Genomic DNA, 18,991 nt, shown 5'->3' on the forward strand with positions numbered 1-18,991 from the left:
AAGCATTTAGAGCAAATTTGACATAGGGTAAAATTGTTTATCAGGTCAATTTCTATCTACCCCTAAATTGGTAATTTTAAGGAAATTTTACTGTTTTTGGTTATTATCTTGAATATTATTATAGATAGAGATAAACTGTAAACAGCAATAATGTTCAGCAAAGTAGGATTTACAAATAAGTCAACATGACCGACATGGTCAGTTGATCCCTTTAGGAGTTATTGCCCTTTATAGTAAATTTTTAACCATTTTTCGTAAATCTTTGTAATCTTTTACAAAAATCTTCTCCTCTGAAACTACTGGGCCAAATTAATCCAATCTTGGCCACAATCACCTTTGGGGTATCTAGTTTAAAAAATGTGTCCTGTGACCCGGACATCCAACAAAGATGGCCGCCATGGCTAAAAATAGAATATAGGGGTAAAATGCAGTTTTTGGCTTATAACTCAAAAAACCTAAGCATTTAGAGCAAATCTGACATGCTTAAATTGTTAATCAGGTCAAAATTTATCTGCCCTCAAATTTTCAGATGAATCGGACAATCCGTTGTTGGGTTGCTGCCCCTAAATTGGTAATTGTAAGGAAATTTTACTGTTTTGGGTTTATTATCTTGAATATTATTATAGATAGAGATAAACTTTAAACAGCAATAATGTACAGCAAAGTAAGATTTACAAATAAGTCAACATGCCTGAAATGGTCAATTGACCCCCTAAGGAGTTATTGTCCTTTATAGTCAATTTTTAACAATTTTTATAAAATTTGTAAATTTTTACTAACATTTTCCACTAAAACTACTGGGCCAAGTTCATTATAGATAGAGATAACTGTAAGCAGCAAGAATGTTCAGTAAAGTAAGATAACAAATACATCACCATCACCAAAACACAATTTTGTCATGAATCCATCTGCTTCCTTTGTTTAATATTCACATATACCAAGGTGAGCAACACAGGCTCTTTAGAGCCTCTAGTTTTATATCACGTTTGATATTCATGATATCAACATCACAAATAGAAATGTTTAAAACAGAATAATACAATAGCCAATATGTTAAAATACTGTGTTATCCGTTTAGATATATATTGTACCACTGCATAGGATATGTATCCACTCGAAACAGTTATTTTTTTTTAATTTAAAACGCGAGTCTCAAAAGTGGATAAATATCGTATTACACGAGATATGTTGGTGGAATCCGTTTTTCAAATGATTTTTAAACACTATGTAGGCAATTTTTTCGTTTATTTCAAATGATCTGCGAAAAGATGTGTTCTATATTTGTGACGTCAAGTCGCCTTTTTACATGCTCTCACAATAGGAAATTCAGAGCAAAGTCAGAAAACTCAACGTCATAATCAATTTTTCACCACTGAAGAACTGGGATCAAACGAACGACACGTTGATTAAATAAAAAAAAAATCAACATGTCGGGAAAAGGATAAATCGTGTAAGAATTAGAGAAACTGTTTTATATGTCTTTAACCGTAGACTCATTTCATTTTTTATTCATTTTACTCATATCTACTTATGAGTACTAGTAATTAGAAATGAATGTTCATAAATGTAACGGCAATCTACATTATCACACACATCTTCAAATGGACTTTCTTTAAGCATATTAAAACGGAAGCTCGGCCAGATAATTAAAAAAAAAACATCAATAACATGTGAAGTTACAGTCTGTACTCAAACAAATAATTGATGTGGCTTTTTGTAAGGATCTTAATTTAAATAAATCAAATATAAAAGATTATAACTATCTTGGCCTAGAATCAAAACAATCCAATCGTTCTGAGGCTTATGATGCTACGGCACTTTATTATATTTATCATGTTTATTGAAGATATTTTTCTAGGGTTAAACATGGTTGCAGCTGCTTTGCAGAAATACGGCTAAGTGTCAAAAGATTTACAAGTGCCGTCATTTGTTGTGAATTTTGTAAGATCTCAGTTTCTTAAAATAGCTTACAACAAAATACTGCTTTCATAACAGCCTCAAAATACCAAAAAAAATATATTATACAAAGAACCTCGAACATTGAACCAATACAAGCGAAATCAATCGATAATAGCTTTTAATATGTGTAGAACATATGGTTCACCCCTAAGTTCAAAACCAATGAAGTTTTATGAAATAAATAAGACGGTGATTGAAAAGTGCATATTTTGAGAGAAAAGTACTTTTATGGTACCATTTATAAATAAATACTGTGTCACTGAAAAGACTATTTAATGAATAATCATATTGTATAACTAACTTCACAATTAATCAATCAGTGTTATATTCTATATAGTATTGAAATCCACTGAATAGACAAAATGTCACAAGGTTCATTGCTTTCATCTACATATTATGTATTTAACAAAAAAATTATATTTTTAGATTCAGCGCTTTGTGAATATTTTTTTTTTATTTGATATTTGAATCCAATACAAAAGCAAAATATTTGCCAACGATATGTGAATAATTGGTCAGAATTACATGCCTCATGGATTCCACATTTTAAATAAGTTTTGCTAACAAAACATTTAATTTATAAAACATGCACCATGAATACAATTTTTGATAAAAAGTTAGAAATTAAAGTAATCTAATTTCTATTAGAGTATTTTTATATTTGATATTTGCCGTTTTAATGTTCCTTCACTGCACTATATCAGGAGTGTAGATCTGAGTAGATATTTGTATGTCTCATTTCTCTATATTGATTTAAAAACAAATGCTGGATGCAATATTCACAACTTATAATATATAAGGCGTGATTTCACAAGACACGACTTTAATAAACGTTTTTTTTTATCATGATTGATAACTCATGAAGGGAAATCATGAATTAAAAATATTAATTGAGTATCTATAAATAATTATATATAACAAAAACTTAAAGTACAAAATGCTTTTAAATTCTTTTAATTCAGTACGTTTTTCTCCAAAAGATTTAAATACTTTTGATAATCATGAATAATTAGGAAACTAAATATATAAATATATATATATGGTACAGTATGAATGGAAATTCCTTCGTGGCCAATTTAATTTATATTTGCAATATGTTTTTGATCTAAATTTATAAATAGAATAAACGCAATACAGAAGTACTTATTCGGGTGTACATATATTGAAAAGTAACACTTTCACTTTTAATGTAAGTTGTTGTTTGATATTGTTTTTTAATAATTTAAATATTTTTTGTCTTAACATTTTTTTTATTTGATTTGTAAAGGTCAAATGATAGTCATAACGTTGGTTGGAACAAAATATATATCTATATCGTTTTATTAAACAAGGTTATTCATTTGTACCTAATTGGGAGAGTGTATTTGTCTTCGTGTTTTACTAAAAGTGTACTAGGGTATTAAGTATATCGGCAAAAATGTTTTTGTTGGCGTGTTTGTTTAATATAATGTTATGGTAATTTGGATTTCAAATTTGAATATTTATTTAACACCATTTTGGCTGCTTGAACACTTTATTGTCGTTTATTTGATGTTTTTTTACATGGGTTTTTATAGTATATTGTCAATATTAGGGAATAACACACAATAAAGTCAACATCCATACCTGGGGTGGTGTTCTCGAAAGTATCATAAGATTCGTCCTAAGTCATAGATAAGACCAAATTTAGGATAGACTTAAGAGTCTAAGGACACATTTAAGTTGTGTCTCGAAGCTATCTCAGACGCAACTTATGTTAGGACGTCCTAAACATATCCTATGTGCGAAATTTTAAATACTCGATTAATAAAATTGTTTACGAAATTTTATAAATACTTGTATTTAATCAAATGCATGACTTACAATGGTAAATATGAAATGTTAATAAAAAGGAATGTGATTTAAACTGGAAAACTATTTTTTTTTAAATGAGAATATTGAATTCGTAGTGTCATCGTATCGTAAAATACGATGTTTAAAGTTTAAAATCATGCACAATTTATATACGAGTTAATAACCGATGGTGTGTTTCATTTCATGTTCATCTTCACATAAAAAAATTAGGAAAAAAATGCACTAAGTTAGGATAAAGATATGATAATCTTAAGACACCTAATTAGTTGACCTAAAGTTAGGACGAAATATGTGATATTTCCTAATCCTAAGATAGCTTCGAGAACACCCCCCAGGATGATGCCAGGCGCATATTTCGTCTACAAAAGACGCATCGGTGACGCTCGAATCAAAAAGGGTTAAAAGAGGACAAATAAAGTATAAAGTTGAAGAGCATTGAGGACAAAAAATTTTGAAACGTGTTGCCAAATACAACTGTCATAAAAGAGGTAGTTGTATCAAACTATCACATCATTTATGTCGGAAAATCACCGTCAGTCAGGAGTATGATTTTTGTTTTAAGTCCTCGTGTTTAAAATAAATTAGAGCGTTTGGTTTTGTCAGCTTTTATGGACTTTTGTATTGGAATTGTCCTGATCGTTTGGTTATATTTTATATTACGTTTCACTTATATATTCAATCATTTACTCTGCGCTTTTGTTTTGTTTTTACAAGTTTTGATTTGAACGACAATGACGCGTCTTCTATAGAAGAAACTTGCGTCTGGTGTTACACATTAAACATCTGGGGTGGTGTTCTCGAAAGTATCCTAAGATTCGACCTAAGTCATAGATAAGACCAATTTTAGGATGGACTTAGGATCGACTTAGGACACTATTAAGTTGTGTCTCGAAGCTATCTCAGACACATCTTATGTTAAGACGTCCTAAACATATCCTATTTGCGAAATTCTAAATAGTTAAAGTAATTGTTTGATAAAACATTTATTAAAGACGAAACCATATGATAAAATTGTTTACGCAATTTTGTAATAACATGTATTTAATTAAATGCATGATTTCAAATGTAATTATAAAATAATATCAAAAAGGATCGTGATTTAAACTGGAAAACAATTTGTTTTGAAATGAGAATATTGAATTCGTAGTGTCATCGTATCGTAAAACACGAAGTTCAAAGTTTAAAATCATGCACAATTTCTGTATACGAGTTAATAACTGATGGTGCGTTTCATTTCATGTTCATCTTCACGTAAAAAATTGAGAAAAAAGCATGCAAAAAGTTAGGATGAAGATATAATGATCTTAAAACACCTAATTAGGTGTCCTAAAGTTGGGACGAAAAATGTGATATATTCTTAGTTAAGAGAGCTTCGAGAACACGACTTAGGACAAAGACTTGTCGTAAGATGGTCTTAGGACACGTCCTAATCCTAAGATAGCTTCGAGAACACCACCCCTGATTGCTTGTGAAAAACAGGTAAACTTTTTTTGCCTCGTGGTTTCCCAATTTTAAATAACAAAAACTCCAATTTTAAAAAGTGCACAATGCTTCTCTTTGACAACTAGCCTAAAATTAAATTTATTTATTTTCCATTGGAGTATTTTTTGCCGTATCTTATTAAAATAATCACCGTTTTACTATTCTTTCAGAGCACTATATTAATAATGAATAAATATATGTATCAACGATTTAATAAAAATGCTGGCTACAATATTCGCAATTCGCACGAACAACACGACGGGTGCCACATATGGAGCATATACTTACCCTTCTGGAGCACCTGAGATCATTTTTTGGTGGGGTCTGTGTTGCTTAGTTTTTAGTTTTCTATGTTGTGTCTTGTGTACTATTATTTGTCTGTTTGTTTTTTCTTTGTTAGCCATGGCGTTTTCAGTCCATTTTCGATCTGTGAGTTTGACTGCCCCTCTTGTATCTTTCGGTCCTCTCTTTCACAACTTATATTTTATAATATAAAACTGTGTTATAATTGTTAATTTCAGGCGTGATGTAACACGAGATGATATTATTCATCGTTTAGTTTATCAAAATTATTAAACATGAGATTGAATCATGAATTGATAAATATTTATTGATGATCAACAAATATTTATAAATAATCATTACGAAAGGAAATTTCCCCTGATATGTTTAATTTAATAATATGTATTTGCAATATGATTTGGATTCGCATGTATAGATAGAATAAACGCAATCCTCCTCATTGTGGTGTATATATGTTAAAAGGTAATAATTTTCACTTCATCAAAGATTTTTTTGTGATTGAATATGCATTTTATAATCTTGAATGTAAACAGATAGTATCAACTGTTTGGCAAAACGTATATAAGCTATCCCAGTATATATATTTTTCACAGAAAATACACATGTAGAAACACAACATAAACATGATAAAATAATTAAAATACAGGTTTGCATGGAGCTAAGATGTCTAAATACAAATTGTTTAGAAACTGAACCCAACAGTTCAATTTGAGACAGAACGTAATTATTTACTGACTGACTTTAAAAAAAAATAGACACACCATAGAGGCAATGTGAAAGAACGTTCACGTGGTTGTTCATAAAGTTTAGAGGTATTCACAGAATATATAGAACTTACAACAAATGTTAGGCATATTCACTACAAAAGTCTGAACAGACCAATTGTTGTCTGAATATGCATGAATTGTTACTCGACTTTCTTTCTTTGTCTAAAATATTTAAGAAAAAAATCTTGACAATGTCTGAATTTGTCTTATAAAGATCTTGATTTTTCTTAACATATGTCTTGACAGTACTTACATTGTCTAAACAGTGCTTAGCACTTTCATTATCATCAAATAAGTGTCTTGATTAGTTTTCACCAATTCTTGACTGTCTTAAAGTTGTCTCGATCAGTCTCAACATATTTTTGACATTCTTAATGATGTCTGAATATGTCTTGACACATAACAACATTAATATTGACTATTATACATGAAAAATGAATTATACAATTGAGAATGGAATTGGGGAATGTGTCAAAGAGACAAAAACCCGACAAAAGAGCAGACAACAGTCGAAAGCTACTTAAGGCCCAGAGGCGTGTGTCAGCTGCCCCTAAACAAAAATGTATACTAGTTCAGTGATAATGGAACTCATACTTAACCCCGAAATATTTACAATAAACTAAGATTGAAACTTACACAAGACTAACAAAGGCCCAAGGCTCGGGACAGCCTCAATAATTCGGTGGGGTTAAACTTGTGATTTTAGATCTCAACCTTTCCCCTATGTCTACACTATGATCGATTTTTATGGCAATCATTTAGCAATTATTTATAAAATTTATAAATCAATATTTCTAATTATTTACAAACCCACATTTAGATTGGTTTATATCAACTAATTCACATTTGTATTTGATTAAAATATTTTAAATTTCATACCCATAGTCGTATTTATGAAAATATCTTTAAGTATCTACATTTTTAATTATAAGAATATTTACATGCCTAACGTTTGTTTTTGTTGAAAAAGTGTAACTTGAAATAACGGTTTATTCATTAAAGAGAAATAAAGATAAGTATGTCATGTGTATTGGTCATAATATGAAAAACTCAGAATTGTCAAGTAAATTAAAGACACAATTCAAATTTTCAGAACATGTCAAGCCATACTGAGAAAAAAAGATGTCGGGAACATGTGGAGATATTTTAATACAGCATTCAAATGTCCGGAATTGTCACGAAATTTTAAGATAATATTCAATATATCGAAATTTTGTCAGTAAATTTCATACAAATTTAATGTAAATAAGAAATTGTAGAAATATTAAGACACAAGTCATACTTTTGGAGATTTTCGAGTATTTGTTGATACAAATTGAAACAAAAAATGGTCTTTTCAGACTTTGGACATTTTTAGTGATTGCACATACGAAAGACTATCAATATCATATTATTGAATTGTTTGACAAAACAAATAACTAATTTGACATAGCACAGAGATGCAGTGTCACGAAATAAAATCACTTACACACCACATAAAGGAAGACTCGACAGACTTAAGGACAAAGCAACAAAACACATTAAATATTTACACTATAAAACAGTAATGGCTATCCATTTTTTAAACTGATTTTCAATCTCGTTTGGCACATTGCAGATAGAAACTAACATCTTATATAATTTACATTTTCAAATGACAAAAGATTTTGTCTTTTTGTATCCACTTTTATTGGGATTTAAGGGCCAAAAGCCTTCAAGACTTACTGATGACGGTTTGTGTATCCTTTAAAAAAAATCACAGAACTCCGAGAAAAATGAAAACGGAAAGATACTTTTATAGATTATGTATGTTTGTTTTATTTACACATCGTTGTCAATATAATGGAATTTGATGCTACTGTTATAAAAGTGAAATATTAAGATAGCTATAAAACTAGGTTTAATCCATCATTTTCTACTTAAGAAAATGTCTTTACCAAATAAGGAGTATTCTATCATATTTTTGGGAATATTTTTGGAATTCAAATGTGAATTTTATATGTGCTGGTTTGGGTTGTTTTATGTATCCGTTTTTATTCAGTAGTAAGTTACCATTTCGGTTTTGTATTTCTATTATATAACCGTTTTATAAAAAAATATTGTTTGCAAAAGTATTTACTATTCTAAATAATAACGTAAGGATGTTCTTATTCCAGGCAAAAAACCCTAGCCGTATTAAGCGCAACTTTTATATACCTTTGGTCCTCAATGCACTTCAACTTTGTACTTGTTTTGGCTGTCGAACTTTTTTCATCTGAGCGTCACTGGTTAGTCTTGTGTGGACGAAACCCGCGTCTGGCGTATTAACATGTTCTCCTATTTATTTGTTTTGTAGTCCTGTAATATTATGTTGTTATTTTAATGTTATATTTAACAGTGCCATTAAAGAGCGAGGTTTGGCATGACACAAAACCAGGTTCAACCCACCATTTTTATCTTTAAAAATGTCATGTTCCAAGTCAGGAAAATGGCAATTGTTATATTATAGTTCGTTTCTATGTGTGTTACATTTTAACGCTGTGTTTCCGTTGTGTCGTTTGTTTTCTCTTATATTTGAGTGTGAATTCACATTACTATAAGACTGTCATGGTACTGTTCTTTCCCTAATTCCTGTATTTGGTTTTGATGTTATATTTGTTATTCTCGTCGGATGTTGTCTAATGCTTAGTCCGTTTCTATATGTTGTGTCGTTGTTCTCCTCTTATATTTAATGTGTTTTCCTCAGTTTTAGTTTGTTACCCCGATTTTGTTTTTTGTCCATCGATTTACGAGCTTTGAACAGCGGTATACTACTGTTGCCTTTATGTATTAAATTTTAGACCTGGTACCTTTTGTAAGCTATTACTTGCGTGTTTCTTTGCTTTATATGGTCTCCCAGTTATTTGTATTGTAGTCCAGTCATGTAATGTTGTCATTTTAATGTTATATCTAATATTGCCATAAAAGCGGGAGATTTTGCATGCCACAAAACCAGATTTAACTCACCATTGTTTATTTCAAATATCCTGTACCAAGTCAGGAAAATGGCCATTGTTATATTTATTGTTCGTTTCTGTGTGTATTATATTTAAATGTTGTGTTTCTGTTGTGTCGTAGTTCTCCTTTTATATTTGATGTGTTTCCCTTGGTTTTAGTTTCTAACCCGGATTTGTTTTTTGTCAATGGATTAATGAATTTCGAACAGCGGTATACTACTGTTGCCTTTATTTATCGACTCGATTGATATGTTTGAGAATTTGATTTTGTCATTTGATGAGGGACTTTCCGTTTTAATTTTCCAAGGAGCTCCGTATTTTTGTGTTTAACTTTTTTTCATAGTTCGATCTATTGTATTTAGTGTTTGATGCGTCGTACTTTTTCTACAATGGGCACCTCAATGATGTTCTACTGTTGACAAAATGTATCTGACTAAATGAATCTAAAAGAGAAACTATGTTACGGAGTGAAACAAAATGACATAAAAAATGTGGTGTACAATGTTAAATAACCCGCTACACGCGTCATTCAGTGTGCACCAAATTTTTTATGTTATTTCTTCATAGACAGGAAAAATTTTACAGTCATTCTTTAAATAAAAAAAAATATATCAATTCACTTTAACCATGATAACACGCATGTTTTATTGTGCCATTTATAAATTGGAAACCCCACTTTTTATCTTTACAGATGAAAATTGAATTGATTATTTCATTGAGCATAATAGGTTTAGCTACTTCGAAAACTAGTTATGTGGAGTCAAATGAGGTGCTTGGAATTGACTTTGGAACTTCTTTTGTAAGGTAAATATCATATACTTTAGATATTCAATTTCAGTGGACTGTCCTTTTTTCGAGGTTAGTGTTTTCCTGTTAAGACATGCTCATTTAACAATGTTTAAGATTTATGATATTTTATTCAAAGTTTGCGAAGAAATATAATAGTGCATGTTGATAATATTATGTATAAATAATTAATTTTGGATGTAACGCGTTTTCTGATTGGCTGACAGTGTTTTGTCTATCAGCTCATAGACATACTTTAGTCATTTGACTGTGACGTCATCAACGGGCGTTATTCAGTGTGCACCACATTTTTTATGTTATTTTGAATAGACAGAAAAAATATTACAGGCATTCCTTAAGTACAAAATTATGTCGTGTTGACAATTGAAAACTCGACATGATAAAAATTCCATATTTAATAAAATCAATTTTAGTGGTTTACTTATTCCACGCCACGTAATCACATTCCTTTTTCTAGTTATAATTATAGATTTTTCACACTAAATACTTTAGAGCTCACGTTTTGTGTACTTCCTTATTAAGATCTTACAAATTATTGGCAAAGAAAGAAGAAAAATTAGCATACATACCAAACTTGTCAGATGCGCGTGCAGTAAACATATGTATTACCAGTAAAATTTAAAACTTTAAAAGTGTTTAATAGTGTACGAAGTTGAAGAACATTGAGGATCTAGTAATCATTAACCATAAGTTAAAGAAAAATAGACAGAAACATAGCCACAAAAAGAGTCGACGAAATAACAATAAATAGTCCACAACACTACATTGATAACAATATCCCATACGAACACTATCAAAGCTAGAGGTAAATGTTACTGTCCCGAACAGTGGCAGTTTCATCTCTGCTAGCGACAATGTGGTTTTAATATAAAAGCAAAACTCAATTCGCCAATACAAAGAATTGTCCTATGATGTATTATTGCTGTTTCAGCAAAATGATATTTAATCTAAGTGATAAAGATGCATTGGTGATTTTCATCAATAGTATTTGAACATAATTGGGGTTGATAATCATCTAAAAGTTTAGTTTAATCACGAAGAAAGAAATGTGTTTTTAATTTCAGCGTCGGAATTTTTCGCTATGGCACAGTTGAAATAATACCAAATGAGTATGGAAATAGAATGACTCCAACATATGTACTATTCACTGAAACAGGTGACTGTATAATAGGAGAACTTGCATACCTGAAAACTGGCCATAATCCTAAAAACAAAATTTATAATATAAAAAGATTATTAGGTAGAACTTGGAATAACAATTTTGTTCAAAACCTATTGGCATCAGTTCCATATGATCTTGTTAATGTAAATAACAAACCATATGTTCAAGTAAATCTGCGTAACAAAACAATACAATTTTCTCCGGAGGAAATAAGTGCGATGTTTCTTGTTCAAATGAAGCAATTAGCAGAAAAATACTTACATGGTACCATCAAAGACGCTGTAATAACTGTACCAGCATATTTCAATGATCAACAAAGACAAGCAGTTAAGGATGCTAGTGCTATTGCTGAATTGAATGTTCTAAGACTCATCAGTGAACCGTAAGTTTTATGCTGTTTTTTTTTTTATTAAGGTTAGCTATAAATTTCTAGTTTTAAACATGTTGAATTATAAACTTTGTTTAAACAGTATGTTACATGCATATTCTAAGACCCTCTGAATCTATTTCGATCATAAAACCTCTCGTATTTTTCCGGAATTTAGAATTAGCATATTTCGTTTTCGTTTCTTTCACCAAGATTGTTTTAAGGAAGTTCGCTGCTCAGTTTCGAAATAAATAACTTTCCACAACACTAGTATATATTGATAGGGGATTAATTGAGGAATAAAAAAGCAAAAAAAAAAAAATATTTGAACAGAAGAATTAATATCGTCTTTTATACTATTCCGTAGGCTTAATTATCCTTCAGGATGTTTTCTTGTCATGTGCTTGTTTTCGAGATATTAGCCATTGGAATTTTGGCGGGGAAATGTTCTCTCTTGATTTTGCATAACTTTATCATTGACCAGTTAAAGATCTAAAAAAAAAATATTAAAAAATAAATAAAAAAATTTTTATAATATTTTCACAGACGGCTTATCATTATACATGTAAAATATTTATAGAAAGAAAAGAGAGGGTTCATGGGAAATTTTTTTAAGGCATTCAAATGGATAAAACCAGAGGATTTCGAAAATCTGACAAAAATTCCAAAACATGACAAGAAAACATCCTTAAGGATAATTAACCCTACGGAATAGTATAAAAGACGATATTAATTCTTCTATTCAAATTCTATTTCCTTTCTCAATTTTATTCTATTTAACCTTTTATGCCTATAAGATTTGAATTTTAAATCTTACATAACGTTTGTGATATTCTTGATAAAGATAAATCACCAAATCTGGAACAATCATTGAATAACTCAACATAAGATTTTCTCGTTCAGTTATATTTAGCAAACAACACATCGATATCTCTATACATCTAGATACATATATACCACTGCATCGGATCCAAACATCTTTTCCCATCGATACTCATATCATATGCTCATATCATATTATAAAATTACCGTAAACTGTCGAAAACTCTCATATTTCATATTGTATGATATGATTTTGTAATCTGTTTCCTTAATTATTTCTTAAAAAATGTGTATTTGAACTGTTCCTTTCTTCTTTCAAATCTTGATATATCCACAATCTATCTGTACTTTGGCGGGGGTGGGGATTATTGACAAATTGCATGTGTATTTTTTATTCTGAAAACGAATATTAAACTCTAAGAGCGTCAAATATGAGACATTATCAAGCTGATCGTACATCTGGTTCAATTCAATTTGCAATAACTTGGAAAAAACTAATTTTACGGTTAATAAATACTCAAATTAAGGATTTTGCACGATAGGAATGGACAGAGGTTTTAAATTTGTCATCACTATATTAAGGAATTATAAAATATAAATCGATGTGGTTTAATATACATCATATTGCAAGTGTACCTGAGTGCACCAAGTTTTTGTTTGTTTGTTCGTGTTTCCTAATATTTGGATTTTTTGTTTGTGTTTTTTTAGTGCTGCTCAACTTTTCTCCGTTTCCGTTTTTTTCTCTCTTGACCATGATCGTGATGGTTTTGTTTCTCGACCTTCTCGAAACACATTTATTTTCAATGGATTCATGTTTTGATATCTATACGTTTGTAAAAGAAAAAAAAGTGTTTTTTTCTACAGATAACCATACATTCTGTATTATAGAACTGCAGCAGCGATGGCTGCCCGCATCCACAGCACAGAGGAAGACAATGTGATTTTCGTTTTAGATCTTGGTGGAGGAACAGTTGATGCCTCAATTATACAACAGTATGAAGGATTTTACAAAGCCATTGCAACAGTTGGAAACACCAGTTTGGGAGGAGAGAACTTTAATGAGAGAGTTTATTCTCAATTGGTTAATCAATATATAAGACGAACTGGGAAAAAATTTCCTTACCAGAAAGCTGATATGAAAATACGGCGAGAAATTGAAAGAGCCAAAAGAGCGTTATCCTCAGTAAAAGAAACCATGATTGAAATCAATTCGATTTATCCAGGTGAAGATTTTTCGTGGAAGTTGACAAGAGAGCATTTTAAGCATCTTTGCAAAGTAAGTTGCCTTAGAATTTATCCCTGCATGAAAATATTCTCTATTTATAAATGCAAAGAGAGTTGAGTGAAAGATTGATCTTATATACTATTGCATCATTTCAGTAAGACTCTTTAACAAGTTCAAAGAATTCTATTAACTGGTTCAAGATAAGTTGTAGACACAGAAGTGAGTTTGAAGGACAAAGGAACAAATGTACGAACTCATTTTAAATCGTTGTTTCTTGGCTTCGAGCATCACTGAAAAGATATTATATTTTTGATAGAAAAAAGTCATATCACAAAAAAAAAATGAACTTTGGGAAAAATTCTAAACGGAAAGTCACTAATAAAAGGGCAAAATAAAAAGCCAAATCACACCAAAAGAATGGACAAAAACTGTCGTATGTCTGACTTGATGCAGGCATTTTCTTACATAGAAAACGGTGTATTAAACCTGGTTTTATAGCTAGCTAGAATTCTCATTTGTATGACAGTCGAATAAAATTTCATTATATGGACAACGACGTGAACAAAACAAACGAACATAAAAGGTAAAAATGTCAAAAATAGGGTTCAGCAGTCAATACGGATCGTGGGAAGTTATATTGGTATCGTTAATGTTATAATAAACACTGAGTCGACACCTCTTCGCGTGGACTGATAGTCTTCAGTCTTTAAAGGTATAACCAACCAAGTAACTAATACATGTAGCTAATGAAATGACGAATAATAATTGATAGCAATAGGTTTAGGAATGTATTTCATTCATGTATAGCGGTGTTTTCGCGGCCAGCTAATGCTACACTTGTGACCCCTTTTTGTTTTTCCGGTCTTCATTTTTTTAATAGCTTTTCATTAATTTTGTTATAGAGATTTACTTGAATGTCTTACTGTGTATATGTTGTATTAATAGTTCTTTATTTATATTACAGGATTTGTTTTCGGCAATCATGTCATTGGTTAATAAAGCAATGATATATGCGAAAACAGACACACATGATATAACTGACATATTATTAGTTGGAGGTTCATCGAAAATGGGAACCATAAAAGATTTAATGACACAATATTTTAGAAAAGTAAGATATAAAATTTTTTGTATATCTGACTTGCCCTTAGTTTTCAACATTTGTTTTAATTGAGGCAACAAAGTGGTAACAAAAAAAATGTAGTTCGAATAAATCTCCTGTTGCATCTGCATTGTACTTCGATATGTACTATGGTCGTACTATGGTATACCGTTGTCCGACCATCGGTACGTCCGTCTGTTCGTCCATCCGGTCATTGACAACATGCCGGACATTAACTCAAAAACGCTTAAGCCAATTTGAAAAAATAAAATATATAATTGGGAAATTGTTTATATCTATTGACGTGAGTTCCCTTGCGTTTTTATCGGCTTTGGGTTACGCCTTTGTTGGTATTTGGATATTTGTTTTCACCTCATGATATGATTTGAGTGACAAAAAAACCCATGAATATTGTATTTTATCTCGAGAAGTTGCATAATAAGTATTTGATATCTATACTATTAAACGAGAAGACCTCATTTTGTGTGTCGCTTCTCTTCCTTCCACAATAAATCAATCATCATGCATCTGTGTCATATAGGTTACATGCATAGTCGCATTTGTCATCCATTCTTATGATTATTCAGATTGAGTTATTTTGGGAGAAAAACGACAAAAAAGGAGTTCGGATATGATTCCGTCCTCAGACTAAATTTTAGTCATGGATAAGACTTCCGGTTTGAAACATGCACAAAACAACCAATCGTATGATAGATTACAAAAATGAAAAATAAATAAGCCAATTAGAGCGTTCTCCATATCATGGTGTTTAGGTCGCAAGAGCCACAACTAATATACCTCCTTATAGAGGACAATTATTTTTCGCGTTAATCTACATGTAAAGTACGATTATATTACTTTAATATATAGAGACTCTCTGTATTCTGTCTACTGTTTTCTTTGAAATGTTTACTATTTAAGGGGTCATACCAGTTGCATATATATTAAAATAAGCCCATGTGACAAAAGTACAACCAATCTTATGATAGATAACAAAAATGAAAAATATATGAGCCATTCAGAGCGTTCTCTATATCATGGTGTTTAGATCGCAAGAACCACAACTATTATACCTCCTTAGAGAGGACAATTATTTTTCGCGTTTATCTACATGTAAACTACGATTGTAATACTTTAATATATAGAGACTCTCTGTATTATTTCAGGGACTTTCTATGTTAGTATAGAAAGTCGACCTCGACCAAAAACTTCAACCTGAAGCGGGAGAGAGGGACGGATGGACGACCGAACAAACGAACGAACGGATGCACAGACCAGAAACATAATACCCATAAAAGGGGCATACAAATTTATTGTTGAGAGGGAAAAAAGTGATTTGGAAAAATGAAAGTAAGGTACAGATTAGAGGGGGACAGGACCTTTTTCGAGGCGTCGGGATTTTGTGTTTTTAAGCTCGGGTTTTGGGGATTGATCCTTACGGGATCAAGGAATATATTTCGGGATTTCGGGACATGAATTTCTTTCAATTCTGCATCTCGGGATTTCATTGTTTTAAGCCCGGGATTTCGGGATCAGGACCCCTCCGACCACCCCTCAAATAAGCCTTAGTCGGTCTTAGTCATTTATACAAGATTCATATCCTACCATTGGCATGTTAATAAAGCTCTCAAAAGAAAAAGCACCGATGGGTTGTTCTAGAAGCATATTTTATTAGACTAATAATGGTCTATATATAAGCAGTAACATTTATTTCATGTTTGAAATGCTGCAAGTTTTTAATTTGATTTGACTTTTACCAAAAGAAGCATTGTAGCAAAGGAAAAGAATAATTGTGGTCTGAGGCCAGAAACACGAAAATAATTGGATTTAACAGAAAGGAAACAAATATCGGAATTCAGGGATGGGGCTTTTGATACCTTTTGTGAAATTCTCCATACGTAATATCTTTTACAAAAGATCATCCTACAACAGTTCACAAGCTGTATATGCCCACGATTTCGCGGGTGTGTTCTAGTAACATATTAATTTAATACAATAGTCACTGGGGTATTTTGTCTTTTAGTCACCTCGTTCTGATATTAGTCCTGATGAAGCAGTAGTATATGGGGCAGCAGTCCAAGCCGGAATATTGAGAAGGGATAATGATACTGATGACATTTTGTTGCATGATATCTATCCTATGACGCTTGGTTTCGAGGCTGCAGGTGGGAAAATGGCTGCAATCATTAAGCGTAACACACCTATACAATACCGTAAAAGTCATATAGCCACAACTGCAAAAGACAACCAACCAAATGTAGAAATTAAAGTATATAGAGGCGAAAACTCACTTACTAAAGACAACGAGTTCATGGGGAAGTTTGTATTGTCCGAAATACCAATTCTTCCTAAAGGAGGACCTCAAATCGAAGTGACATTCGAAATTGATGTTGATGGTACACTTACCGTCACAGCAGTTGACCTAATTCTACAACAACGTTGGTCGATGCAAGATTTATCGCAAAGTATTGTTTTTAAGGATGGTTTCAATAAGTTATCTTCATCTGAAGTATCACAGATGAGAAAAAGAATTAGACCCTATGTAGAAAACGAAAAGAAACGCAATGAGAAATTAAACATTATTGACGAATTAGAAAGAGTTATTTATACATGCCATTATATTGTTCAAGAGAAAACAGATTGGTCAGATGATATGTCGTTTTCAGCTGCTACTACAGAAATACTACAACAACTGTTAGATTTGAAAAAACGTATACAGAATATAACAAACATAAGTGCTTCAAGAATCATTACTCCAAGCAGTAACATCAATTTAGAAAATATAGATATAAGGGAAGAACTTGAGAAACACGTTTACACTTTGCGATATATTATACAAATAAATATGGATTGGCTGGAAAAAAATCAAGATGCAACTTGGGCAGATCTGCTTTACCAGAAAAATCGTTTTTACGACTTCGTAAAAGAAACAATTGATGAATTGACAACACATTTGATGACATAATGAAGATTCTAATATGACGTTCTTTTTTAGTTTTGGGTACAAAGCCATGTTCTAATTCGAATACAACATGGGCGGCACGTGATTGACGTCACAATGGAAATTGCAACGTCAGATGAATTTTGAACAATGTCGGAGATCAAAATGGACATTTTTGTTGGTGTTGCTCGCTAGGAAATTAAATAAAAACATTCTAAAAGTAAGTTTAAATGTTTCTGTTCTTTTTTTATTGATAAACTGTTGATTTTTCTATAACGTGTTGTTCATCAAATCAAATGGCGACATTTCGAGCGTCTACTATACTGTCTATAGGTCCGTTTCGAAGTACAAAAGTTCAAAATATTCCTATTAGAATCGAAATAATTCTATCATGCCATGCTCTATGCTCATTTTAACATGGGTAGGCATTATATTTGTAAACATTTAATACCTCGCTAACGCTCGGTATTAAGATATTAACAAATATAATGCCTTCCCATGTTAAAATGAGCATATAGTATGGCATGAAAGAATTATTTCTTAATCAGGGTTCTTTTTATTTAAGGGTTAAATAATAATCATGATATTTCACACGCGTTTTTCACTTTAGTCTTTTCATCATTAAAAGGCTGTTCATTATCATTTTTTTCTAATTTTGTGTTAGGGCTACGGATATCATGTTATGATTGTTGTTTATCATTTAAAGCATGAAAGCTATAGACTTAATAAAATATACACATATACATGTATTAGGTAAACAAACAAATGATACACGTGTAAAGCTAATATGAGCTCTAAGACTCCAGCAAGTATGCTCGTGGTCAAATATTTGGTAAGCCAAATGTAGAACAGTTGAGAGCAAGAAAAAACATAACTGGACCACACGGATGACATCGTCTACGTTTATCTTTTACCTAAAGTATTTGTTGCCATTGTTTTATTACGCTTTAATAATTTTCAAACTGCTACTGCGCAAACAGTATGCATGCTTAAAATATGAAAATATATGTATATGTTTACTTTAAACTATCTAATTCGAAACGTCTCTGGCGGGTATTCATCATATCACATTTGATATTAGGATTTTTATCCAAAATATATAGATATTAACTACTATTAATGTGTGTGGTTTATTGTGTGTTACTAAGTTGTGTGTCGTTAACTATTGAAATGATATAATGTTGTTTGAATAGTATACTACTACCTCATTGTTGTGTCATACATGAAATAAAGTTTGATTAAATGTTAGCTCCAGTTTATACTTTAC

The 18,991-nt window shown here is 31.2% G+C and overlaps 1 protein-coding gene across 1 annotated transcript; it reads left to right on the forward strand.

Annotated features, from left to right (window-relative positions):
- The first annotated feature begins 3,107 nt into the window (after window positions 1–3,107).
- On the forward strand, window positions 3,108–17,948 carry LOC139528543 (endoplasmic reticulum chaperone BiP-like). Its single transcript, XM_071324572.1, has 6 exons — window positions 3,108–3,148; window positions 9,990–10,102; window positions 11,170–11,649; window positions 13,345–13,732; window positions 14,646–14,792; window positions 16,807–17,948. The coding sequence occupies exons 2-6, from the start codon at window positions 9,990–9,992 to the stop codon at window positions 17,746–17,748; spliced, it is 2,070 nt and encodes a 689-aa protein (XP_071180673.1). The 5' UTR covers window positions 3,108–3,148; the 3' UTR covers window positions 17,749–17,948.
- The last annotated feature ends 1,043 nt before the right edge of the window (window positions 17,949–18,991 follow it).

The sequence above is a fragment of the Mytilus edulis genome, chromosome 6, assembly GCF_963676685.1.
Source record: "Mytilus edulis chromosome 6, xbMytEdul2.2, whole genome shotgun sequence".
In the NCBI taxonomy this organism is placed as follows: Eukaryota; Metazoa; Mollusca; class Bivalvia; order Mytilida; family Mytilidae; genus Mytilus; species Mytilus edulis.

Coding starts and splice junctions, on each gene's coding strand:
- LOC139528543 (XM_071324572.1), top strand. CDS start 9,990: ATGAAAATTGAATTGATTATTTCATTGAGCATAATAGGTTTAGCTACT. Junction 10,103..11,169: donor TTTGGAACTTCTTTTGTAAG/GTAAATATCATA, acceptor TTTTAATTTCAG/CGTCGGAATTTTTCGCTATG. Junction 13,733..14,645: donor ATTTTAAGCATCTTTGCAAA/GTAAGTTGCCTT, acceptor TTTATATTACAG/GATTTGTTTTCGGCAATCAT.